This window comes from Pogonomyrmex barbatus, unplaced genomic scaffold, assembly GCF_055798465.1.
Source record: "Pogonomyrmex barbatus isolate J1 unplaced genomic scaffold, ASM5579846v1 scaffold3, whole genome shotgun sequence".
Lineage (NCBI taxonomy): Eukaryota > Metazoa > Arthropoda > Insecta > Hymenoptera > Formicidae > Pogonomyrmex > Pogonomyrmex barbatus.
In genome coordinates, this window is record NW_028297127.1 from 302,334 (window position 1) to 328,865 (window position 26,532).

The 26,532-nt window shown below is 33.2% G+C and overlaps 2 protein-coding genes and 1 long non-coding RNA gene across 6 annotated transcripts; 2 read left to right on the top strand and 1 right to left on the bottom strand.

The window, feature by feature from the left end:
- Positions 1–1,172: 1,172 nt before the first annotated feature.
- LOC148935900 (uncharacterized) lies at positions 1,173–9,329 on the top strand. 4 transcript variants are annotated; one of them, XR_016139931.1, is made up of 5 exons: positions 1,173–1,332; positions 2,319–5,116; positions 6,048–6,545; positions 7,084–7,422; positions 7,504–9,329. It is a non-coding gene; the product is annotated as an uncharacterized LOC148935900 (long non-coding RNA). The 4 variants fall into 4 exon arrangements; XR_016139933.1 differs by having other exon boundaries at positions 2,319–2,498; XR_016139932.1 differs by having other exon boundaries at positions 2,319–6,545; positions 7,305–7,422.
- On the top strand, positions 1,339–2,373 carry LOC105425558 (uncharacterized). Its single transcript, XM_089079986.1, has one exon. The coding sequence runs from the start codon at positions 1,374–1,376 to the stop codon at positions 1,845–1,847; it is 474 nt and encodes a 157-aa protein (XP_088936112.1). The 5' UTR covers positions 1,339–1,373; the 3' UTR covers positions 1,848–2,373.
- Positions 9,330–12,054: 2,725 nt separating the features above from the next.
- Positions 12,055–25,815, bottom strand: LOC105425560 (frizzled-10-like). Its single transcript, XM_011636388.3, has 6 exons — positions 25,404–25,815; positions 16,698–16,911; positions 15,278–15,462; positions 14,911–15,195; positions 14,471–14,675; positions 12,055–13,125 (listed from the first exon to the last, which is right to left on the bottom strand). Exons 1-6 carry the CDS (start codon positions 25,611–25,613, stop codon positions 12,563–12,565), a joined length of 1,662 nt encoding a protein of 553 aa, XP_011634690.1. The 5' UTR covers positions 25,614–25,815; the 3' UTR covers positions 12,055–12,562.
- Between the last annotated feature and the right edge of the window lie 717 nt (positions 25,816–26,532).

Consider the following 26,532-nt stretch of genomic DNA (forward strand, 5'->3'; position numbering starts at 1 on the left):
ACATAGTGTAGAGTAGTATGTAAAGAGGGGGGGAGGAGAGGGAGAACTTTCAGAAAACATTTTGTGTAAATTTCATCATATTGCGCAAACAAAATCTCCCAGTGCAGCGTCATAAAAACAGCAAATGGCCGACAAACTTTGTGCGCAATATCCTGTTCACATATTGTGTACGTTTTTATATGCACGATGAAAATGTCGAACGAAAATCTCATACAAGATTATATGACTAACGCGTGCAAAGATTTGCACGCAAGGAATATCGGTTAAGTTATAACGCCGTTATCATTATTTTCTTTTCAATAGTGAATTAGTAATGACATATTTTTTAGCAACAATAACAGTAACATAGTTATATCTTATATGTTACGTTCAAATATAATTACTTTTGACATTATTTTGCGTATATATAACTGTTATGTTTTATATATGTGTATACACACACACACACACACACACACACACACACACACACACACACACATGCGTGCGTATATGTATTCGATATTCAAATGCTTAGAAAATTTGAAATCTCCAAATTACTTTAATTTGAAGCATTGCGTTCGCTTTTCGGATAGGCAAATACCTGGATAATGTTAGATCCAAATAAATTTTAAAGTTTTAATATGTATATATTAATGCGAATATGTAAGAACTTTAAATAATCTCTTAAAAATTTGTATAATATATATATATATATATATATATATATATATATATATATAATATATATACATACATACATATCTCTCTGGTGTGGGGGGGGGGGCGTGCACAGTGCCAATGAAAAAGATATCTTATTTCCAGCTTTCTTTTAATTTTCTTTATCACATTAACTTGGAAGTGGAAATTTTTGCGACTGACTGTACGTTTCTAGAAATATGGCGACGTCAAAGCATCAGAGACATGTCTATAACGGTATACGACACTGCGGCGTAGAAACCGCATTACACACATTACGCAGTTTACTACGCCGCAGTTCGTTTTCTTGGCTGCATCGATTTTTGTCTCTTGGGTGATAATTCGTGTCTGAATTAATTCCGAGAGACTTTCCCTGTTCTAAATTAATGAATTTGATCGCCAATCATGTGAGAAAGTTGCAACATTCAACGTATTTTTCTACGTAAATGTAGAACTATTTCGTGCGCGAACGCGTAAGGTTACAGTATAACAACGGCCGCTCGGGCATATAATCTCCCACTCGAGCGTCGCGCGGCCATTCCATTTCGTGAGCCCTCCTCGAGCGTGTGGGCAGGATCTCATGTGTTTGTACATGGGTGCCCTAGAGAACGGTTGCTGCGACTGAATGATCAGCCAAGCTTAAACTAAATACAGGTTGGTGCATTCGATAATTAATCAAGTTACTTAGTTGTACAATGGGACGTACGGGTAGATTAGTCGTTACCCGCGGGAGTGTGGAGCAATTGTCGATGACGAGAGACGACAAAGAGAGACCGCGTGAGATCGAGATGGGCAAGCCGAGCCATACGGAACAGTTGACCAGGTGGATCACTAACGTGCGTCAGAAGAAGCTGAAATGCCACAGGAGTCCGAAACGTGACTTCCGTGTGGAGGCTGTGCTGACGCACGCCCTGCACAAGGCGGAATGTGAGCTACGAGTTAAACAACTGTCGAGAATATCCCGCTGGCGGCGATTGAGGAAGGACCTCCTCAAAGGTGTGGAATATGGGAGTTGCGGTGTGTATAATGCGACCGAACGGGAGTATGAGAGATGCGATCAGCGTCCTGTCTCGAACGATCTTTGGCGAGAAAATATGTGTGAGGATCTTAGCAGTCTGATGGATTTCCTGCGGCAGCTTAGCGGAATTAAAACGACCTTGCAGCGGTGACTAGACTTGGAAAGCATATGCTTTGGCTTATACACATGGTTATTGGATCGTGCGAGGAAGTCTCTGTGTAACAAACAGCTGGATTATATCTCTGAATCAGGAAAGCCATTTATGCTGCGCATAAATTAGTAATTTCTATTGGTGCATCTAGTAATTTCTATCGGTGCATCTAGTAGATTTTAATCGATTTGTAGCGCATTCTACAATGAGCATATTTAACAAGACAATCCATGGATCGTGTATCGATGTCTCTCTTCGCTGGTTGTTTCTTCTTGATCGAGCAGAGCAGCAGATTTTGGCTCACTAGCCACAAACAATTTGGGCAAATCTCTTTTCAACAGAAATCTATCTTGATATCGGCAATGTCTTCGGCATCTCCAGAAGTTTGACCAAATAGCCTGCAATGTCACGGCAATCTTTCCAGCTTTATCGTCGCCCTGGTATATATATCTGGGTATTTTTTAATTGCAGTCTCACCGTTTGAAATGGCAACGGACACGAGTGGGAAGAAAGGAGTAGAAAGAAAGAGAGGGAGAGAGAGATAGAGAGAGAGAGAGAGAGAGAGAAAGAGTAGCTGTAATGCAGATGCAAGCGATGTCTCAGGATTATGCGCGCGCATATACAGTGGCTCTCCTGCTTGTCGCCGATTTGGTTTGTAAACTATCAAAACCAAAGTACTTTCACTATTTAAAATTTATTACATAATATATCATGTGTATAGTAAAATACTCATAGAAAATGTAAAGAAGAAAATTTTTTATGCTATTTTAAAAATATTTTCAAGTTCCTTGGAAATCTGAAGGATCATGTAAATTCAACATAAGACTGCCTTGCATTGTGATAATAATTTAATCATTGTAGTATTTAACTTTTTTTGATCCTAAACAGTATGTCCTAAACAATTAATTTTTAAAAGATATGAGGCATATTACATTACAAGTATAATGTAGATGTATTCCTTTATTTATAAAATTATAAATTTTTTGATTGCAAAACTTTATTTATCATGCATAGTTTACCATGGCTTTTTTTAATATCGATGAATTTTTCTTGCATATTTTTAAGATGCTGTTTAGGATCAAAGTAATAAAACAAAGGATCTCATTTACTGTAAGTTGTAAGTCATTGTGATACTTTTTGTATTAAGTCTATTTGTAAATAATAGAAAACTGTGATACAGATTAAATAAGAAGATGAAGCGAAGAGTATTGACAACAATGTAAGATAAATAAATACATTTTACAAATAACAATGTAAAATAATTCTTTTTCAACTTCTCTATTTACCAAATTAAGTATTAATACATCAATCCTTTTCAGTATGGCACAATAGACGTCATAGAAAATACACATCTTATTGCGAACAGAGGGCTATCGACTGTCAACAAGGACGACGTCGGTGTCGATGTCGGCGTCGTCATCGGCTTAGAAAACTTGTACCTATAAGATTCCAATGAACGAAAAAGAGAAAACTAGAGGGGAGTATATTTGCGTTTTGATGGAGAGGGAGGGAAAAAATCTTTGTTTCTAGAGACTGGTCGAATCGGAGTTACCCTCGGAACGAATTATCCTCTGCACGAATCATCGTAATAATGAACTCTGCGTGATAACTACAATGATGAGAAATGGCTTTCATGCGGTGAGCTTCCATTCCCCCGAATCGGTTGGTTTCCCAGGTCCAGAACAGATCCATTCATCTCATTGAATAATATAAGGTCTTCAGATGTGGAAACACGATCCCGTACAGGTTACAAGTATATTCCAAGTAAGGTAACTCGCTCATTCAAGCATGTGAATAAATCTGTTTAAGAGTTACCGAAAGTTTCTCCTGTTTAATATTTGATGAAAAAAAATGTCACATTTGTTTGGCGTTGCCATAATAATGTGTCCATAGATTTGCGCAATTTTCGGCCATGCCATTTTTGGCCATACTCGAACCATGATCGGGATAGAATGTTAATGCGTGTGTTTTAGACATTCAGAGAGCGGGAATTACTGGAAACAGCGAGCGAAGGATGCGAAAGAGTGTTGATTAAGAGAGAGTATATGCGCAAGGATACATTGTGTATGAGAAATCATAAAAGTATTAGGCTTGATTCGGTGATGTTCATTTTAATTCAAATAGAATTTTATCTTTATTCATTTGATCAAAATAGACAATAATATGTTTTTCAATAAACTCAATATCGAATTAATGTCATAATGTTATAAAATTAATGTTATAAAAAAATCTGAAGATTCGAGAATTCTGCAGTTCGAGATATCCCCTAAACATAGGAATCTTAATCTATTCTTTTTATCCAAAAACTTCTAAAATCGGAGTATAGGACATTCGAAAAGAATTTTAGGCATTTTTATCACCGGATTTCAATCTTAGCCTACTGCTCTAAGGATTTAAATTCAGATATAAACAATATATAAAGAGAGACAAAGTCATGATTAAATAAAGTGAGAGCAAGAAAACAGATACTATTACAGACATACAACTCGAATAGCAAGAGTAGTATAAATATCGATTGGTAACGCTTTGTGTTAACTCTATTCTGGATAAATATAATATGTATGTATTTGGATTTATATGGATACACTCTAGAAAAATTTAGTTGCTAACTAGATATGCTTGTTGATACTAACTAGACGTTGATTTCAATTTGATAATACAGGCATTTGTTTGGTAAGAATTAATATATATTTAACTTTAGAAAAATGCAATTTTCTATTGAAATTTCTTTTATAAAGTTGAAGGGAGAAATATGTCGAAAAATATTGGAGAGCCGAAGGAAGGAGGGGGTTAGAAATAAGATCTTTTTGATTAACAGAAAAACTGTATGCATTTGGAAAAACTCGGCCCATTCGACCAATGAATAATGAAGATGATAGTTTAAATAATATAAGATTGTACATGGCGGTCCCGTATAAAATGGATTTTGTTGGAGGATAAAATGCAGTCTGTCGAGCGTGATCATCGTGGAGATTCTAGACGGTTTGAAAGAAAGAACGAGAGTAAAATTTGCTAATATAACTATAGCTATTGTTCCTTATTACGATTGTAATATCTATTGTTTTGCATTTCGTTATATATTGCATTTTGTTTTGCTCGGTTTTCTTTGTGTTTTACACAGCAGGCGGCAGAACGAAAGCATCTAAATCTTTCACAGATTAAAAAGAACAACCCTGACATATTCACTATTTGCACATTCGGCAACCTAAGATGCTCTGCGATCATCAGGAAATAATGCTGGGATCGTGTGTCGTGTACGAATGATAAAGGTAACGAAAGAAAAAGGTCTTTGATGATCCTTGATCTTTGTACCTTGCGCGCATGCAAATGTGAGAGGGGATTGGGGTGGGACAAAACAATGTTTTTATGAGTCATAGGAAATCACTACTTCACTCGATGATAATGAAAGGAAATATGCTTGGAAGATGTTTCGAGATGGTGATAAGAAGCTTTCCACAAGATTGCTAGGGATAATCGTGTCTCATGCTTTGAATGTACCAGGCTAGTTGAAAGAGATGTATATTCACTGGAATCTATAAAATTTTTTCGAAACTTCTACAAAGATGCGCTGAGCCCACAGATCTACAAGTTTCAAAATCTTGGAACGAATCAAGTTTAAGGATATAGAATTTAAACCAATAATCCACGCAAGTAGTTAAGGATATGAAAGTTTAATAATTCAAGACTTTAAGAATTTGAAGCACATTTGGAATTTTTAAGGACATCTGGGAATCCGAAGACAGTTTTGGACTATTTTTTTCAAATCATTTTATTTTCATTGTTACTTTAAAATGGAATTATCGTAATGTGATTTGAATACACATTCTTAAAAATTTTTTTATTTGTAGAAGAGATTGAAGATATATTATTTTCACACACATCACACACATATACACGTAGAATAAAAAAAATCTAGTAATAAATACTGAATCTTTTAATCTAAAGGAAAGTATAACATGAAAAAGATTTATTTTTTGAAGGTATTGATTTTAAATCTCGAAAGATGAAAAAGAGGGAGAGAGAAAGAGGTATATTATATTTTATTTATTACGATCGTCAGTATATAGATCTCTATTCATTTTTTAGACATTTATAGGAGGTATGGGGGAGGGGTATGGGGATCAAGGGTGGGATCAAATACCATTTTGTTTTTCCACAGAAAGCGGTCATTTGAATCATGATGTTATATTTGAATTCTAGTCACAGAATGAGTAAGACAATTCAATCGTTTAAGGCAATAATATGTACATAATGTGACGACGTATACTATGGTTCTTTAAGGAAACAGAGATATACGAAAATTTATATATTAGTTGGAAAGAAAATGATAAAAGCGTTGAAGTTCAGCTTGGCGAAAAATTTAGCGAGTTATGTTGCAAAAAATTTTATTCCATCTTCAATGAAGATTTGATCTCTTCAAGATATATATTTAAGTTTACAACAAAAAAGGCGAATTTTTATAAAAATTGTGAAAACACTATTTTTTCGAAGAGGATGCAAATTACAAAGTTTGATCCATATTAATTATATGGATTTGTGTAAACTATATAGGCTTTGAGTGATGGGTTTTAATACAAGTAATTGAGAAGAGGAAAATGAGATGACAGTGATAACAATTAAGAGAGAGAAAGAAAGAACAATATGTTAATAACAATACAATAATTTATTAAGAAAAATATGTGGAATTCAGCAATAGAGGTAAGCAACAGCTGTAAGATTTCATTCAAGTAATAGTTTCTAGAAAAGAGAACCTTTATCTTATCTTTTCACTTAATATTGAGTGTTGAGAAATTAGCATTAGCTTTGGCTTTTTCAAAAGCTTTAGTAAATCTCATAGGATATTTAATTCAACTTAATATTTCAATAAAAAAATTCGAGAGGAGCGAAAAGCTTTTATTTAAAAGCTAATTCATTATAAGTTTCTTATTGCATATTTCTGTTGCACCTTTGTATTAAATTGAGTCATTAAATCAATGAGGTAAATTAAAATTAAGATTGACTTAAATTTCATCCTGTTATATTTAATGTGTCTAAATTTAAATAGGAATTGAATGAACAAAAATCATTTCATTTTGTTCCTTTGTATCACGAGCAGCCTTGCGTATTGCCCTGTTCTTTGGTGCCTCCCGAATTAATCTTGTATTCTTTTTCTTGTTTTTGAAATTCCGCATCAATCATAGAGATACTATAAATTATCTGTCTCTCTAAAACTTTGCCTACCAACGGAACGTTTCAGAGAGGCACAAACGTAGTCGATCAATTATCTATCATCGGAATTCGATGTTGTCTCCGATCATACGAGCGTACAAGTTTGGTCTAGGATTTCTTTGTCATTGGCTGCTTTTGAAATCTTGAAAGGTTTTTCTTTTCCTGGAAACATGTCTTTTGCGATATATGCCATTCATCATCCGCTAGATCAGTGATATTCTTTATTAACTAAAACCTCATCGAAAAAAGGAATTACTTTGGGTCTTCAACGCAATTGTCACAGGATTTGCAATGAATTGGATTTTTTCAAGAGCATTGATATAAGATATGCAAAGTTTCAGAGAAATAACATCTTTTTTTAAAAATAGTAAGTAATGTTGTTTGCACTTGTAATTATATCTATACATTCGTATTGTCAAAAAAATTATGTTTGTTTTTTTTTTTATAGATTTATTTTTCTAAACACTATATTTGCCCGCGCGCATATGAAGAACTATGGAAGAAAAAATTGTAGACGAGATGAAAAAATTTAAAAAATATTGGGGGACTTTTCACACAATTTTACACTTTTTGCACAATGGAATTATTATTGCGAATCTTTGTCACAGAAGAGAACATCGCGATTTCGTTGCAGAAAATAATTATGAGAGATTTCATCGGAAAAAAAATTTTACGGACTTACGTAGCACAAAAAATAAAAAAACTTCACACAAAAAGATCCATTGTGCGACTCGTTACAGGAAAGAATCGTTGCTGGATTTTATTGCAAAAAAAAAAATTTTTGGAATTCTGAAATATAAAAGAAAATCTCTTAAGATTTTCTAGCAGAAGAAATTCATTACAACTCATTACAGAAAGCCTTTTTTGCAAGACTTTGTTGAATAAAAAATTATAATAGAGCTCTAATGCAGAAGAGGATCATCGATTTCATCGCAGAAAAGAGTAATCATTGAACTTTGACATAGAAAAGAATCGTCATTAAACTTCGTCGCGGAAAGTCATCGCGACGGAATTTTACCATAGATTAAGATCGTAGAAAAGAATGATCACTAAACTTCGTTAAAAAAAAATCATCGGGACTTCATTGCAAAAAAGGGTCATTGTGGAACTTTGTTACAGAAGATCATTACGGAATTTCAATGGAATTATTATCGTAGGACTATCGTAGAAGAGGATTATTGTGAGACTTCAACACAGAAGAGGATCGTAAAATTTTATTGTAAAAGAAAAATTTTTTCCTTGCACAAAAGGATTATTACGGGATTTTGTTGCAGAAGAGGACTATCATACGACTTCATTGTAAGAGTAAAAGAGATTGAACTTCGTCGTAGAAGAAAATAATCAGTTACAGTAACTTTGTTATAAAAGAAAATCATCATGAGACTTTATCATAGAAGAGAATCGTCGCAGGACTTTATCACAGAAGAGAATCATTGTGAAATTTTGTCGCAGAAGAGAATTATTGTGGGACTTCGTCACAGAAGAGGATCATCGGGGGATTTCGTCACTCAAGAGGATTATGCAAGACTTCATCATAAAAGAGGAATGATCGCTAAACTTTATCGCAAAAGAGAACCATCACAGAACTTTACAAGAGATAAAATTTTGTTACAGAAAAATTATTCTTCAAATGAGGGGCATTATAGAATTATGTTATAAATAGAAATTATCTTTATTTTATTATACACAAAAGTCGTGTAGAAATTTATCATAAAATGAAGTTCTCATGAATTATATATATATATATATATAAATTATGTTATGAACGTCTATTTTTTTTAAATTATTTTCTAATCTTGTGATATAATCTTGGTGATATTTTGTGCAAAAGACAATACAAGATGTCATGAAAACTATTGTGAATCTTTAATGAAGAAAATTATATTTTGGACCAAAACATCACAAAAGGGATCATTATGTAGTTTTTTTTACAGAAGAATGTAACTCAAAAATCGTCATATCGTATCACTATTGTAGAATAAGATTATAATATTGAAGTATAAAATATCAAGAATTTTAACGTCGTACAAATTTTGATGAACTTATGAATATTAATTATCAACATTGATATGTATCTTCCAACTTTATAGACTTTGAAGTGTTCTAAATAATTATAAAATTTTATTTTACATTGAAATTCGAATTGCAAGAAAAATTTTAACATTACGAATTTCAGTATCATTGCATTTCTGCAATTGTTATCTTCAGTATTATCAGAATACAAATTTTCCTCTTGAAACAATTTTTAAAGCTTTCAACATTAGAAAAAATAAATTTTAATTCATAATAAAATTTACATTTTCAATACTGTGAAATTTGCAAAACTGAACGTGATATAATTTTGAACCATTAGCTGTGTGAAATTTTGGAACTTTGACATTATATAATTATTTGAGACTTGATATGAGATTTAGTGAATTCCGACATTTTATTACATCATGAGATCTAAAATTTGACTTCGTGGGAATTGGAATTTTGACTTTGTGAAATTTCGACTTCGTGGGATTTCGGATTTATCGTAGGACCTAAAATTTTATATCACGAAATCTGGAATTTCGGCATTATGGAACTTAGATCTTTTTATGGAACTTGGCAATGGAATTTTAGCATCGCGGGACTTGAATCTCCAACATCATAGGACTTGGATCTTCAACATCGTGGGATCTGAATCTCCAACGTCGTGGGACCTGGATCTCCAACATCGTGGGACCTGGATCTCCAACATCGTGGGACCTGGATTTCCAACGCCATGGGACCTGGCTCTCCAACGTCGTAGGACCTGGATTTTCAACATCGTGGGACCTGGACCTCCAACGTCGTAGGACCTGGATTTTCAACATCGTGGGACCTGGACCTCCAACGTCGTGGGACCTGGATCTCCATCGTCGTGGGACCTGGATCTCCAACGTCGTGGAACCTGGATCTCCAACGTCGTGGAACCTGGATCTCCAACGTCGTGGGGCCTGGATCTCCAACGTCGTGGGACCTGGATCTCCAACGTCGTGGGACCTGGATCTCCAAGGTCGTGGGACCTGGACCTCCAACGTCGTGGGACCTGGATCTCCAAGGTCGTGGGACCTGGACCTCCAACGTCGTGGGACCTGGATCTCCAAGGTCGTGGGACCTGGACCTCCAACGTCGTGGGACCTGGACCTCCAACGTCGTGGGACCTGGACCTCCAACGTCGTGGGACCTGGACCTCCAACGTCGTGGGACCTGGACCTCCAACGTCGTGGGACCTGGACCTCCAACGTCGTGGGACCTGGACCTCCAACATCGCGAGACTTGGACTTCCAACATCATAGATTTATATCTTCGATATCATGGGATTAGGATTTTTTATTTTGTAGGATCTTCCTGAGATCTTTAACCTTATGAAATCTGAAATATTGATTTCGTGGGATCTGGATTTTCGACTTTGTGGAACTTGGATTTTGTAAGATTTAAATGGTTAACTTTAAACCTGAAATCTAGAACCTGGAAATATAACATTGAAATTTGAAATTTTAATATAAGATTTGGTTGAGCAGCATTTTGCGTTTGCATCATTGTAAAATTTGAATTATAAATATTATAATATTTAAACTTTTATAAAAATTAGATTTTTATTAAACTTTTATAAAAGTTTATTAAGAAATTTGAGCCTTCAAAATTGTTTATTAAGAAATTTGAGCCTTCAAAATTGTTGAATTTGATCTTTATAAAATCTGATTTTTTTTATCATCGAGTAATATTAACGTTATCAAATTTCTATTATATTAACATGTATATATTCTTTATTAATAAATATTTAATAACTTTAACTTAACAATGAATTAATTTTTAGTATCTTTAACGTCATAGAATTTATATAATTATGCAAAAAGCTATGGAAAACATTTAAGGCTCCTGACTACTCATTGTAACTATATTATAATCGTGTCACAGACGAGAAATGAAACTAAAATTGCACGTAATTTACAAATGAAGACCCAGTCAACACAATTCTTAACTGCTATATAATTTGGATGTAATATTTTATATAACAAATATTTTGTAATATATCATCTTCTATCTACTATTTCCTTTTTATATAATATAAATATACAAATGCTACACATTATTTGTATGATCAATATATGAGGTTTTAATATTGCAATGTGATATTGTAACAAGATACAAAACAATGTAAAGTTGATATCAATTAGTAGTTATATTGTTCAACTGAATAATTTTACACGTAATTTATAAATGGTACTATTGATAGTATTGATAAGTATGCATAGAAAATAAATGGACCATTTAATTCATAAATGACAATCGTAATGAGCATGCACAGGCTATCTTACAGCCATAAATTATCGTTTTCTTAATTATCGATACCAAAAAACATTGAAATTAAAAAAAAGAAACGGGACTTGAGCGCCGATTTTCCTTCGCAAGATATATTCTATGCACGAAAATACATAAATTTACAAAATTTCAGAAAAATCGGAAGTTGCTAATCTGGACAGAATATGCCTGCAGATTGGCAACAAAAAATCGAGTAAATTTCGCTATTTCATAATCTTTTAAGTTGTAATATTATTAGTATTAAAAAATTTTTGAAAAATAACGCTTGTATTATTCTTTTCTGCTCCATTTCTGCCATCAATCTTAGCATAGCATGTTGGCAGAGGCTTTATCGATTCCGAAGTGAAGTATTATGAATTTGTAGTGGAAATTTGATTCTAATTTCTAATTTATTATCAATTTACAAATTGCTAACATTTTACTATTTGAGTATATAACGTATCAAATTTTTTTTTCGTTTTACAATAATTTGAGAATTTTGACTAATTTTAATTTTTATTGTCACATATATTTAGAATATTTTAAAGTATGATATTCAAGAAAAGCTTTATTACATACATATCATTGTTACGAATAATATTTAAACGTTAATTTACATTAATTTGATAAAATTATTAATATATTAACATGAGTTGAGAGTTAAAGTGAAATAAATTACAGAGATAAATATATGATAAATTATATTTATTACATTAGATTATTATGAATATACAACACGCTGACAACGCGATTCGACGATAAGAATAATATATACAGAAAAATGAAAATAATGACTGATTATTAAAATTGTATTCATAAAAATACGCTTTTGCTATTAGAGTTCGAACGTGAGGACGCAATTTGCTTATATAATCAATAAAGGATGAAAAATATAAAAATAAACATACATTATTTTTACAATATATACAGTGTATATATATATATACAAAAGCACAATCGCTCTGAACACTTATTATCCACGCACTATAATCACTCTTAATTCGAATCAAAGATAATAGATAAATAAAAATCACACAATAATATGCGCTACTGTTCTAATCAGTTTTTCACAAAATATTCTAATATTAAGGAAACGTGTCTAAAAAGTGTTTTAAACAAATTTGCAAGATTTGAAGTTTTACAGTTTTTTATGTGATGTCTTATAGGATGTTCACATTGACGTAGATGCAAAACTCTCAAGCGATATTGTCATCCTGTTTGAATCCTTGAAAAGGATTTTGGATTCTAGTGGATTTGCTCGGTGCAGCGAGTAGTTTGCTCCAGGCACGGCAAGTTTTGCCGGACCATACCCACATGCCGGAGGTTACGCCGATCACGAGGGACAGGAAGAGTCTGAGAAGGGCAACTTCGAGACCGGCAGCCCGGTATATCGGACCCGGGGCACAATTCTGTGCCACGTGGCAATCCAGTGCAGCCAGCAATGACAATTTTCGCCATCGCGGTCTCACCGAGGCCTCGTGCAGCACGCAAACAAGACTACCTAACGCCGGCAGCGCGTACAACAGCGCGAAGATACCTAGCCGCGTCATCAGGCGCTCAAGTTTAGTCGCGCTGCGTCCGGCGCAACGTACGGCTCTTCGTACCCGGACCAGAGCGCTGCCAGCAATGCTACCAAACACGCAACCCAGCAACAGCAGCACGGCGTGCGGTAGTACTTCCAACCACAGCGCTGATTCATCCGAGATCTGGCATAGCCCGGTTAACTCGTCCGCCACCACATTGCGCGATAGTAGACTTCCTGTACGTGAGAATGATGTGTTTATTCGTATTCATGGTTACATGGTTTGTTTTGATGAAGAATTGATAAAAAAAAAAAATCGTCGCAATATATCAGGAAAATATAACTAAAATAACGTAATAAATACTCTCAATATAATACATTGATATAATTAGAATTAAATCTTCGATATATCAAGTAACTCGACGAATAATCCTTTGAATTAAAGAAATATTCAAATTATTTATAAACTCATTTGTAAATCAAATGAATTAAATCAGTATCCTTTCTAGCCCGATTTTGGAGGCTTATTATTATGCCCCTATTGTCATTTGAGATGACTCGACGATCAAATCGCCGATGATGCTCTACCTCAGGAGCTATCTCCTCATATTGCAAATATGTACATTAGAACTGTCTCCCGCCGTTAAGAAGTTGTCTTAACCGTAATCAAAGCATTTTTTATTGAACAATTTTTATTTTCATAAATAACTAAATTTTCTAATTAATTTCCTTATTAATATATTATATGTATTCTATATAATATAATTGTGATAAAGTATAGTAACCACAATTTTAACACTACATTTCCATTACTCCATTACTTTTTTTGACTGTATCAATTTGCCATCAAAAGCACTACGATGTTGTGCCAATCTTGTTCGTTCGGTTTTTGCCAATTTATCATCAGATAGTGCTGCACAAACCTTGATTTTTGTCTTTCAATTTGTTATCTTGTCGTGTATGACTTTGCTAACAAAACATGAGTTTATTGATGTGACATAAATAGGATTTGGTATCAAATTTTAAATGAGTTTGATAGGTTTTTAACTTTAGGAAAACGTACCTCGTAGACGTAAGAATTATGATTGGGTCATTTCTGAATCTGTACACATACTATGGGATAATCAAGAAATTACTCTGCATATAAATGTACGCGTTACATGCATTTTCAATATATCAATTATGTTCAATATAATAAAAATATAGCCTTTATAAGACAAAAGATGAAATAACAAAAGCCCGAGTCCTTTGTCATATGCGCTGCGATACACAACAAACACTCATCATGACAAATGTAAATAGATAAGAAAAACAGCAGTTTTCATGTTTTAACTTTTTTCGAGTCTCTTATGGCGCAAAGTAAATGAATAAGTAATCTTCAAAAACTAATGAATATTCATTGAGTTTCGAATGACTCGATTACTATCAGGGAAATATAATTAAAATATGATATGTCTTGTGATGTTTTGCGACAATTCAATTCGAATTCGAATAAAATGGAATTTAGTTTAATTCGATTCAACAAAAATTCTTGATTCACGTATCTCTATTACAGATTTTAGTTTTATATAATATAAATTACCTCCTGTGAAAAATATTGGAAGAATCCATGCGGCCGCATGAAAATAAGGTGCAATATTATGTAGAGCTTCACTGCTCCATTCATTCCTAGCACTCAGCAGCCAACAACCGCACAGCACCGCCCACCACATCTTACTAGCTAGTCCCAAATAATATCTGATTAGCCACCAAAGTGTACAAGGAACGCTTTTCAAAGCATCGCGAACCTGAAATAAGTATTACAGCAACTGAATGAATAAAAAAGTTCATTATAAAAAAAATAACAATAAGGATTCCTTAACAAAATAAATTAATCCTAATAGAAGTAAATAAATATTTATGCGATATAATAATTTCAATATACAAAATCTTAGCAATAAATTTTATATATATATATATATAAAATAATATGTACTATTGTTCTTTTCATCGGATTTGGCTAAAAAAAATTTATTTACTTACTGGAACATAGCTCGGCCCATCAATCTGACTGACGCAGCTGAGATTCTCAGCACCGATCGCGCCACGAATGATGTAAACTATGGAAAGGAGATTGTAACAAAGTGCCAGGAAAACTATCGGCCTTTCAGGATAACGAAATCTGGATGGCTCGACCCAAAAGGTTAGCAGAGTAAAAAGTGTCGAAAGAAAGCACAACCATGCCCAGCCAGTCATCCAACGCTCTGCAAATCTTTTGTCTTCGGCGCGATAATACGCATCAGTACCGCAACGTGGTGCGCAAGAGATCTGAAGCCATGAGAAGAATATTAAGAAAGGAAATCTATATAATTTTAATCACTTCGTCTTGAATCGTTTTACTTAATCTAACCATTTCCATATCGGATATCTGTACAAAGTGAGAAGGGCATTGATGATGATGTTGCTGTTGTATTCGCGTGGAGATTTGCGGTGGTCGTTCGTGCATTACCGGCCACTGCTGAAGAATAGTTGGTAGTATCGGTGGACTGATGTCGTCTATTATTTCATCTGGCGGCTGAACGCACAATGTATTTCCTGTAATATAGAATTAGGATTACTTCAAAAAACATAGTTTTATATTCCATACAATTTAACATCTGTATAAATTATAAATTATAATTTGATATCTTAATTATCAAATATATTATACAATATAAATGTGTCAATATTTTTAATGGGGAGGGGGAGGGGGATTTTTCCTTTTTTTATATTTTATTCCAAATTAACAAATTTACATAATTTCTAATTTTATCTATCTATACAATTAAGTTTGTCAAGAATAGAATTTGCATTATCTCTATTATAAATTTTATAAACAAAAGATTATATATATATATAAAATAAGTCTCTTTTACTATTATATAAATAGTAGGATTTAGTGTAGTAATACAGGATAAATCTGCAATGAAGATACGTCATAGCGTGAACACATGATAACACTCTGTTTGATTTACTCTTACAATCAACTTACTGTTGTAAGCGTACACAAAGATAAAATTCAACCATCTTTTACAACCGGTAACAATGACTTACAATACTTCACAACAATACAATACTTCACTATTTACAATCACACAATTGTTTACACAATTGTAGAATGGGCTTTTGTATGATCAAACAGGCAAAAATATGATAAAGATTGTCAACGACAGATGAGATTTAAAATTTGCAATTTTTACAAGCAGAACCACAATACAATATGATATAATTTATCTAAATAATCAAAGCTATTGAAAGCAGATTTTGCAAAATACCTGTTTTACAAATTTGATTTGGCAGAACTCCCAAATTTAATAAAATCTACCAACGGATGATAGCAAATTGACTGCAGAATCTGCCTTTTCATAATTATTTTAAAGTGACAAATTTTATTTGGTTTTTATTGACGATCCATGCAGCATATTATATCGCAGGAACTAATGATAAAACAAAAAATCAATATAGACACATAGTTTGATGCTCCTTGATCTACTATATTTTCTACTATTTTATTACTAATAATTATTGACAAATTGTCAAAATAAGATTTGAACTTACTGAATTGAATAATAGAAAGCTTTGTAAAGCGAAATTTGCATTTGACACAGATTCGACGTTTTATTTTCTAAATATTTATATGTCGTTTTATATTTTATGGACATATTCTGATGTTGGTTTGCTGCAATTTCCGTTCAAATCTGCCATCAATTTGCTATCCAATTGGCAGACCGTTGTTACTTTCGCTCACTGAAATATTAGCTAATGATTCAATAAGTGAACGGATTGCTTACCACGATCGAGGAAGCGATCGCAATCCAGCATATGCGGCCACGGGAGCGTGAGACTGGTTAAAGCCGGCTCGCAGTCTCTTCTTACGGAAAGGCAGAGAGATTTGCAGGCCGGTATAGCCACATGTTCCGAGCAGACCGGAGCGAAGACGGCGCACAAGAAGAGCCTGAGGTGTTTCGAACAATTGTAGTGGACCAGCGGCATGAACGCAGATAGCTGCAAATACACGTGCTATTAGAACCAAGTAACGTGTGACAAGTGTGTGACAAATTTCATCGCATATTTGCGTTTCTTCCCTGAAACTCCTGCTTCGATCAGTTCCTAATTTTCAATTGTTAAACATTCGATTTTTAATTTACTTTCATTTACATTACTCCAAATTAATTGAGAAAACGTCAGATAATTGAATAATCAAGTGAGTCAAAGCTTTCGAATTGATGGCACATTCAATTAACATTTCAATGTTTGAATTCACCTTAGATCAACATTATATATATGCATTAAAAAAAAAAAGACACGTAAAAAAATATATTTTTATATATTTCCAATATTGCATTTTACATTCTTTACTGTTCAAACTTTAAATATAATAGACATTACAGACCGGTCGTTGCTAAAAGTTGAAACTATTCGAACATATTCGAATCTTTTGTCCGAATTCTACTCCAAATTGATCGCAATCGAGTTAAAACAAGAATGATAGATGTGAACGATAGATTTCGGCATATTATATTTTGAATATTTTTCTTTACATTTATGATTTCAAATGGCGATGTAAAATGTGTCTAGGAATGCTCTAGGGATTGAATATCTCAAGATATCTCGAGCACATGTAGGATGCATTGTGCCGTTTAGAATTTTACATTTTAAATTTTGAAAGGAACCTGTATGTAATCCTTCATCTTCTAAATTCGCAGAACGAAGCCCGTGATGGAGACCGTGAAGATCGAAAGAGTAATGCACCTAAGCAGGCGGAGAGAAGACGCCTCGCTTCCATGAGATATAACCAACGGTGGGTATCAGGGGTAATTATCCCGCCCATTCTTCCCGCCTCAATCTCCTCTGTACCTCTTGCACCCACCGACACAGGCCCTTCTCCTCCCAACCTTCCGTTCTTTTCCCCTCTACCTCTAAATTCGCCCATTAGTTGCTCCGAGTTGCTCCGCGATGCTCTTCTCCTCTAGGGCGCTTTCCAAATCATGAAATTACCCATGTGGGTAACCCATAACGACGGAACCCTCCATTTCGTCCAGCATCGCGCGCGCTCTCCTCTTTGGGTTCCCTTCTCATCCAAGTCAAAGACCAGGACCAGAAAGGAAGAGAGAAAGAAAGAAAGATCCCTTCCGTCCGAAGATCGCGTGCGTGATTATTTTCACTTTTCTGCGCGTGCACGACGAATACACAACTATATCTAATCTATATAGCAAAGAGGTTATTCGAATGAGCGAATGAGCAACTTACAACTGATTTTATTTTTCTTCTCTCGTAACATTTAAATGTTATGAAAAGGAATATAAAGAAAACAATTTAAAATGCCGTTTTTATAAATAAAATGTGTATTTACTATAAAAGAAAGAAATATTTTAATATCTTGAAATTGACAGACGGATAAATTTCTAAAAAATATCCTTTTACACTCTTAGATTCTTGTAATCTAGAGGCGAGATAAGTATGATTACAATAAAATTACAATAAAAAGGAGAAATTCCAGACTTCCGTTCGTTATAGGATAATTTTAAAATAATTTTCTTTGTCCAAGAATAAAGACACACACACACATTTGTGATAATAAAGATACAATAATTCGCACTTTACTACTTCACACGGGACCAAAAATCGAATCAATCGAAATTACATTAATCTCAATGCACATATGTAGTCATCAGTTTCTTTTTTGTAATCTCAGATTTCGCGTCTCGATCATCTCAAACCCCACCCGGGGGGGAAACGCGAAGAGAGAAATCTGAAATCTGTGAAATCAAGAAGTCTGTGCAGATTTCTTGATTCGGCCATTATTTCGCATTCTTCTCTTTCGAGAATGACCAGAAAAAGTCGGAGTAGGAAAGGCGCGTCCCATCGTTTCCATCTTCTCTCCCTGCTCCCGTATACGATCCTTCCGAAGCATTTTCGAAGCGGCTTGACAGACAGACAGACAGACAACTCGCAGATAAAAGAAGAAACGAATAAACCAACGAATAGATGGACGCGGGACCGACTTACTTCTTATTGCGGTCCGTTCCTTTTCCTTCTTTGCTTTTAGCCTTACGCGACTCGTTTCGTTTTATCCTTCGCTCGTTCTTTGATCGAATCATTGTGAGACCCTTTGTGAGGCAACATGTATATTTATGCGACGTGATGCATAAACCAGTGATACGCGATGTCGAGCTCAAGGGAATGTGTTTTTTTTTGTTTTTTTTTTTTGTTTTTTTTTTTGCGCGAGAGAATGATATCAGGCACGCTTTCGAAAACTAGATTGCGTTTTTCTATGCTGCTTGTCTTTACGTGGAAAATGGTGTTACCACCGGTTACAAGTTTTCGAAGCACGCTCTCGATTACAAACAATTTTAATAGTAATAGTTATTTTATTTTTAAATTTGTAGTCTTGAAAAAGAAATTTTGTGATTTTTAAAAACGTGAAATAACGAGAAAGAAAGAACTTGTTTAAAAAAATAGAGTTATAAAATTTTTATTCTTAAATTAAGAAATTTTTTGATATTAGACTTGTTTCAATATTTTCGATCATTTTATTCAAAGTTTTAGATCATTTTAAAGCCAAACTTACAATTAGATGAAAAATTTGAACTATTCTATGTTCGATTTGTTCAAAACCGAAAAATCAATCATCGAGGTCAAACAATTTAGGATAATTTGATTAGCTTCTGCCAGTAATTGGTCTGACAATTTATTATACTTGTAAAGAATGTTCTACTTAATCTATTTAATACTGAATAAATATATTTATTAAAATATTATATCTCTTGATTCAAAGAAATATTTCGCAAATTTGTAAAGAAAAATTATTTAATATTTGATATATATCTTTATATTTAATTTTTATTCGAATATAAGGAATATTTTTTTGTTTTTTTGTTTTAATATTTGAAATTTCTAATTTAAATAATATTTTTTCAAACGCAGTAATTTTTTTTTTAATAAAAAAAATAGTCTTTTTAAATATTAAAATTACAAATTATATAAAATTATTTTTAAATTTAAAAACTATACGACTTAATTGAAAAAAATATAGATATAGATATTTCACTTTATTAAACATGTAATCATATTAATTAAATAATCAATTTTCGAAATTAAATTTTGATAGTATTTTAAAGAAAACTTTTTGAAAAACTCCTATCAAACTGTAGCTTTAGTGAAATCAGTTCTTAGAATTCTAAAGGAAATAAAAATTTTGAAATAACGAGAACCTTTCCGAGCGATACTTTTAATGTTTTAAACACTAGAGTTATTTCCAAAACATTTGATAATCCTAATACTTTTTAGAAGACACAATTTCAAAAATTCTCGTCAATTTTGGAAAGAGTAGAGAAGGTTTTTAGAAATTGTGATACAGTTAATAATTGGCTGAAACGATGAAATTTATGAAAGTTGAGGAGGTGAATCGTAGAAATGATCGAGCTTTGTCAATCCTAAGATAGCAATTGGAAAAATTATGGAACGGTTTTTACGATCGCCAATACGTATACACTCGTGACTGACGACTCACACACGTGCGTTTAATGATCACAGGCGGATACTGAACTCGCGTAAGACTTGTTGACGATGCGGTAGAGCGTAGAGGGGAAGGGCGAGGCGAACGGCAGGATGGAAGCGAAGAACGATAGCGGCGTTCTTTGAGTTCCATGAATGCCCTAAGATGACCACGCTACGTAGTTACCAACTACGGTGTTATCTCCTCTCTCCGCCTCCAAGGCTTGTCAATACCATTTATGAAACAAACATTAACTACGATACGCATCATGGAAATGATAATCCAAGAAAAATCATCTCCCAAGTCGCCACCGAGAGTGAAAGGAAGATACGGACATTTGGACAATCAAAAATATATTAAAATAAATTCAATAAAATATCTATAATAAACTAAGTCGTTTTAGACAAAAACTAAATTAAATTATGTATTAAATTATACGGAAAAAAACATTTCATTGGTGTAACTAAATTTTCCATTGTTTCAAGATCAGACAAAAACTCGGTTGGAAGAACAAAGATTCCTATAGGAAGTTTTTATAATTGTCTTTAGTTAGTTATCTCAAGTTATTTACATTAGTTATCTCATTGAATTTCATCGTTAGAGAATATTTTCGATTGTGAACACATAGAGATCTTATCTCTTGTCACCAAATTTTCATTTGATTCGTATTCGATTACACGAATTGAAATTTTTTTACAAAAGGTAACAATCATGTTATTTTTTTTAAGAATTATAATAATCAATGCAACGAACGAATATAAATAAATAGGCTTATAAACTGAAAAAAATCTTACTTATTTTTTGAATTGACATTTTAATTCTTTATAAACTTTTAATGTTAAAATTAAAACAAATGATACTGATAAATGTTGACATGATGTTTAATAAATGTTTAATAAATGAAAATAAATTTTATTACCAGATTATTACTAAATTCTTTTATATCTTTCTCTGACTTTCTAGTTTTTTTTTTTTATGAATTTAAATTTCCAGGATTTTTTTCGATTTTTCTATTTTTTCATACTTGTGATAATTCTGATTTTAACTTTTCTAAAGAAAGCTCTTATCTAATTAAATTATAATTTAATTAAAATTTCGTCAAATTTAATCCAATTAATATTAATATATGAGGACGGGAATTTTTTAACAAAATAATTTATGAAAGATCTTCTTTAAAGATCTAATTTTGATTCCATTAGTTTTAGAATTCTAAAATTCAAAATGGAAGGTCCGATATATAATAGATAAAATTTTTAAAAAATGCGAGTATAGTAAAAATTGGTTTTAAATTTAATTCTTGAGAACGCTAAAGTTGAATATAATCCGAAAATATCAAAATTAAAAAGAATTTAAATTTCATAAAAAAGGAGCTTGTCTTTTACAAAATAAAAAGGAAGAACTAATATACTGGTCACCTATCCTCAAAAAATTAAAGCATTATTGATAACGGCAAATTAAGAATATATTTAACATAATCATAATTTTCAATCAATTTATCATAAGAATATATTTATCATATCTCTTATAAACGATAATCGATTCATTTGTCCACACGTTTGTTCAAACAGTCATATTTTTTGTACTTGTATTTTTCTTAAAAAATTACACGTACATATATCATCTCGATCATAAATGTGAGATATTAGTAAGGGCACGTGTAATTATGCGTACTATATTAAAATTACATTAAGTCATAAAAACATTAAAGTGCAATCGCGTGTAATTGCAGCTGTGTGCGAATGGTGTATCTCGTGACTCGGCTCCGGATATCGAGGTGAGCGATAGGCTCGCTGCGCGGTTTCGCGGATGGACGCGCGTGTGATTGGTCGAGAGTCGGTTCGTACTTGGAATCTCGGAGTGACGGACGCAGGTTGCATTTGTATCAAATGACGGATATGTTCAATTACAAATGCAAACTGGATTATAATTTAAGCGCCTCGTGCGAATCATGATTGTAATTACATAAAGTTGGTATCGCAATTGTGTGTAATTGTATAATGTAGTGTAATAGTAAAATAACTGTAAAGTTCTTATAACGCGTTTATCGTACGCGGATTTTCAGTTACAGCAACGTGATCAAAATCAATCGCATTCCAATACATAATTTCGTGTATCTTTTGAAGTTTACAAATATAAAAAATGGATTATACAATAATAAATATATGTACTTTTGTAAACTTTAAACCTTTCCAGTTTTGAATCACTTATCTATTCCTTTTCCTTTTTCCTATTCTCTTCTTTAGCATAAATTTCTAAAATGATTCAGTAGAATGATTCTCTTGTAGATCATTTTTTTTTTATCAATAATAAATATAATCATATATTATTAAATCTAAACGCAAACAAATTCCCCACGTTTATGGGCGTATCGGAGGAGAACGAGATACAAACCTTCCTCGAAATTTAAAACAAAAAACAAAATATTAATTAAATTAAAATTTACACCTAAAAACCTAATATTTTTTTCTTATTCAAAATCAGGAATAAGAAGACTCTAAGCTCTAAAATATTCAAAAGAGCAATTTATTGACACAAAAAAAATTACTGTTTACGTGTTAACAGAATTGATAAAAACTCTTCTTTCTGAAAAAAATTCTAAATTGGCCTAAATGCTCGTGTTATAACAAATTAGAAAAGCTTTTAGAAAAGTTTTACGTTGATAATCCAGAAAAAACTTGATTTTCTTCCGATGTCATCGTCATTCCTAATCCATCGCGTGAAAAGCATACATCAAATCCGCATCCGCCGACGATGTTCCCATACACGCACGCATACGCTTCCATGAGCGCTATGCAAAGGTGCGCACGGGGAACGCAGCTGCTACAAAAATACGCAGTTTTGCTCGTCAGGGCTATCTCGCTTCGGGCGGCTTCAAAGGGAGCCGCTTTAATGTTATTACGATAATAAAACTGAGCGAGCAAGAGTGAACCCTCGGCTATAAATACCTCTCTTTCTTTACGTTGCGCGTGCGTGCTGTGGTGTGTGTGCGTGTGCGTGTGCGTGTGCGTGTGCGTGTGCGTGTGTGTGCGTGTGCGTGTATGCGTACAGAGCGTGTACAATCGGGTGCATTAATATCATAATACGGTGCGTTCGCGTTTCCAAAAGTACTTCACGGCACGCGATTCATCTATTCTTCTTGATCCTTATGAGCACGAAACGATTGAGCCGATACGATCGGCTGCGGAAAAGTATTATTTGAATTACAAATAAATTTGTTAATTTTGAATAAATTATAAATTTATAATTATATTTTATTACAAATTTGATAAATTTGATCTGATATATTTTGATAAACTTGATTGTAGATTCGAGATTAGAGTTTGTAATCGTGACAAGACGAACTGAAATAATTATAGTTATTTGATTGATCTTGAAAGAAACACTTTTGCTAAAATATCTAAAAATGTGGAAGTCGGAAATAATTTTGATGATATTAATACATCCTGTTATATACACGTGCAAGTAAGCACGCGGAAGCGCGACTCCTTTGCTGTCCCTGCGAACTTTTCCTACGATATATATATATTCGTTTCACGTATGATCGAAAATATGCATTTGTCAACCCAGAGGCTATATTCCAAAATTGATTGTTCATACTGAAAATATATAGTGTACGTTACATAAACTATAGATTTTCAACGTTGGCACTAAATTTGGAATATAGTCAGAAAGTCACGCATAATTTATAATTCTGAATATTTGAATAATTACATGTTATTTAAATAATTTCAATGAATTCGGATATCAGATTTTTAGTTACATTTGACTATCTAAGTTGAATACTCGAAAAAATAATCAACGAGTGTTTCACTATTATAATTATATAGGAATGAAACTGATATTTATATATTAACAGAAGTCAATAGTTTGGCAAAGAGGTCAATACTTCTCTGCTGGAGAAGTGGATCAGAAATAGATAAAATTTTGTTATCTGTTTCCGGCGATCATAATTAATTATAATCTATTCGCTAAAATCAAATTATTTTATGTTAATGCTTTAATAAATAAGGATCATTATCATATTATTTTTATGATTTATACCAAAAGTAGATAATTGATTGTAAATAAAAATTTGTTCAAAGTTAATCCGCTTAACGATTTCACGCGAATAGCTTGCATCATTTTGTCGTTAATTAATAGCAACATTCCGCGGAAATAGAATCTGAACGGAAGTTCGTATCGAACCGACGTCGAATCCAGCAATTCGCGAGTACAAATGAGAAAACGGCTTCTAATTATGTCTCCTGCAGAGAGAATCGTATATTCTGCTCAGAGAAAAAGGGACCGGTATTCTCCCCTTGTCCTCCAGCCCCCTCCCCCCCCCCCCCCCTATTCACCTTCATTCGCTGCCTTCAACGTCGCGGTTCAGCGATTTTGATTCGCCTTATCGCTGCTAATGAGAACCAGACGCGCGCTCTTTGATCTTCGATCGCTTATTAACGCTCGCTGCCATGAAAGGCTTTCTTTTTTTATCTATCTGCCCTCATCTGAACTTGTACTGCATTTAACATATCGCGTTATCCATCACATTTCTTTAACAAAATTGTACAATTGTTTCGAAAACAAATATTACTGATAGTTATAAACTGTATTCGCATTCTTAATAAAATCATATTTTCCATTACTGTAACTTTACGCCATGAAATTATCAATATATTAGCGATCGTTATTTTATACTATATAAAATATATTATTTAGAGATCATGTATTATTTTTTCAGTTTTTTTTTTTTTTTTTTTTTTTTTTTTAATAGATTAGCACCACTAGTTTGATTAGCACAAACATCTTTTATTTAAAAAAGATAATTCTCATTTTAATATACAACAATATACAAGTTATCATCGTATCTTTGCAAGATAAAGAAAAATCTTCTAGTCTTATTCTTTATGTATACGACACATCTTTTAGTACTTACTATTTATTATTTATTTACTATCTTTTTTGATGCAAGGCACAGAAAAAACAAAAAATAATTCAATATTTTACAAATCAAAGTTACCCCTCGTTCTGCCTGCCGCTGATCCTCGTGGCCCATAAAATTCGGCATCGCCGTCAAGTTGTAACGCAATCCCCGGCAGAAGGATACGTTTAATCGCTCGCATTTGGCGCCGGTTTCAGGGTGCACGTGATTGATGCCCCATCCTCGGACTGACATTGCCGAAAGGATGAATACCACAACGCGTAGCACCATTTTTGATGTCGATGGCATTTATTCACATTTTATTTCGCATATAACGCGATAAATAATAACCATAAAATGAATAATAATAATGAATATGTATGAGTATTCGAATCACCTACGAAGGCAATCTTTACCACACTTGTAGTGACAATGTCACGTGATCACGATACACAATACCAATGCCATAGCCATCCCCGTCGGTGGTCGACGGCCGACTGACGCGCTCACACGACGCAGATGCACCACACATTCGGGCGATTCCGTGCGCGTTCGGTCGCAATCTTTCCCCACCTCCTATTTTTTACCGCCAGAGCGGGCCCTATCATCTTGGCCCGACCGCCGAGGATTATGGGACCGATTCTGCAGGCATAATTAGGAACAAAGAGAGCGCTACCTCACCGATGAATTTCTGTCACTTTCTTGGAAATGCGGGATTGAGAGCCCGGTTTAAGCGTACACTTTTGTCTAGTTGTTGAGAATTTTTCTTGATAAAATTAATCTTGAAAAGATCCAGTATTAAGGCAGCTTTGAAACGTGATCGGCTGACTAATCCTACAATCTTCAAAATTTTGGGTTTATGAAACTTTAGGTATAATTAAACATATAAACATATAATTAAACATTATAAACATTTGTTTCTAATCCGTTTTTAAGAACTCGACGATTCGTTTCGTACTCGGCTTTCTTTTCTCATGAGATATACATTTATTTTTTAAGATTTTATTAAATATTTGAAAAAAAAACATTAGATTCAATTTCTTTGTTGTTTGAAAAGAAAGGAATAACTGTATAAGGATAATATTTATAAACATAATATTTCATTATTTCTAAATGTAAATTTACGTTTCATTTTACATATATATAAGAAATAATTATATAATAACAGGGTGTCAAAATTTGTAAATTTGTAATATTTTATAAAACTTGCATAAAATTTGCAAATTTG

Coding starts and splice junctions, on each gene's coding strand:
- LOC105425558 (XM_089079986.1), top strand. CDS start 1,374: ATGGGACGTACGGGTAGATTAGTCGTTACCCGCGGGAGTGTGGAGCAA.
- LOC105425560 (XM_011636388.3), bottom strand. CDS start 25,613: ATGCCATCGACATCAAAAATGGTGCTACGCGTTGTGGTATTCATCCTT. Junction 15,463..16,697: donor CGATCGCTTCCTCGATCGTG/GTAAGCAATCCG, acceptor TCTATATTACAG/GAAATACATTGTGCGTTCAG. Junction 15,196..15,277: donor AGATATCCGATATGGAAATG/GTTAGATTAAGT, acceptor TCATGGCTTCAG/ATCTCTTGCGCACCACGTTG.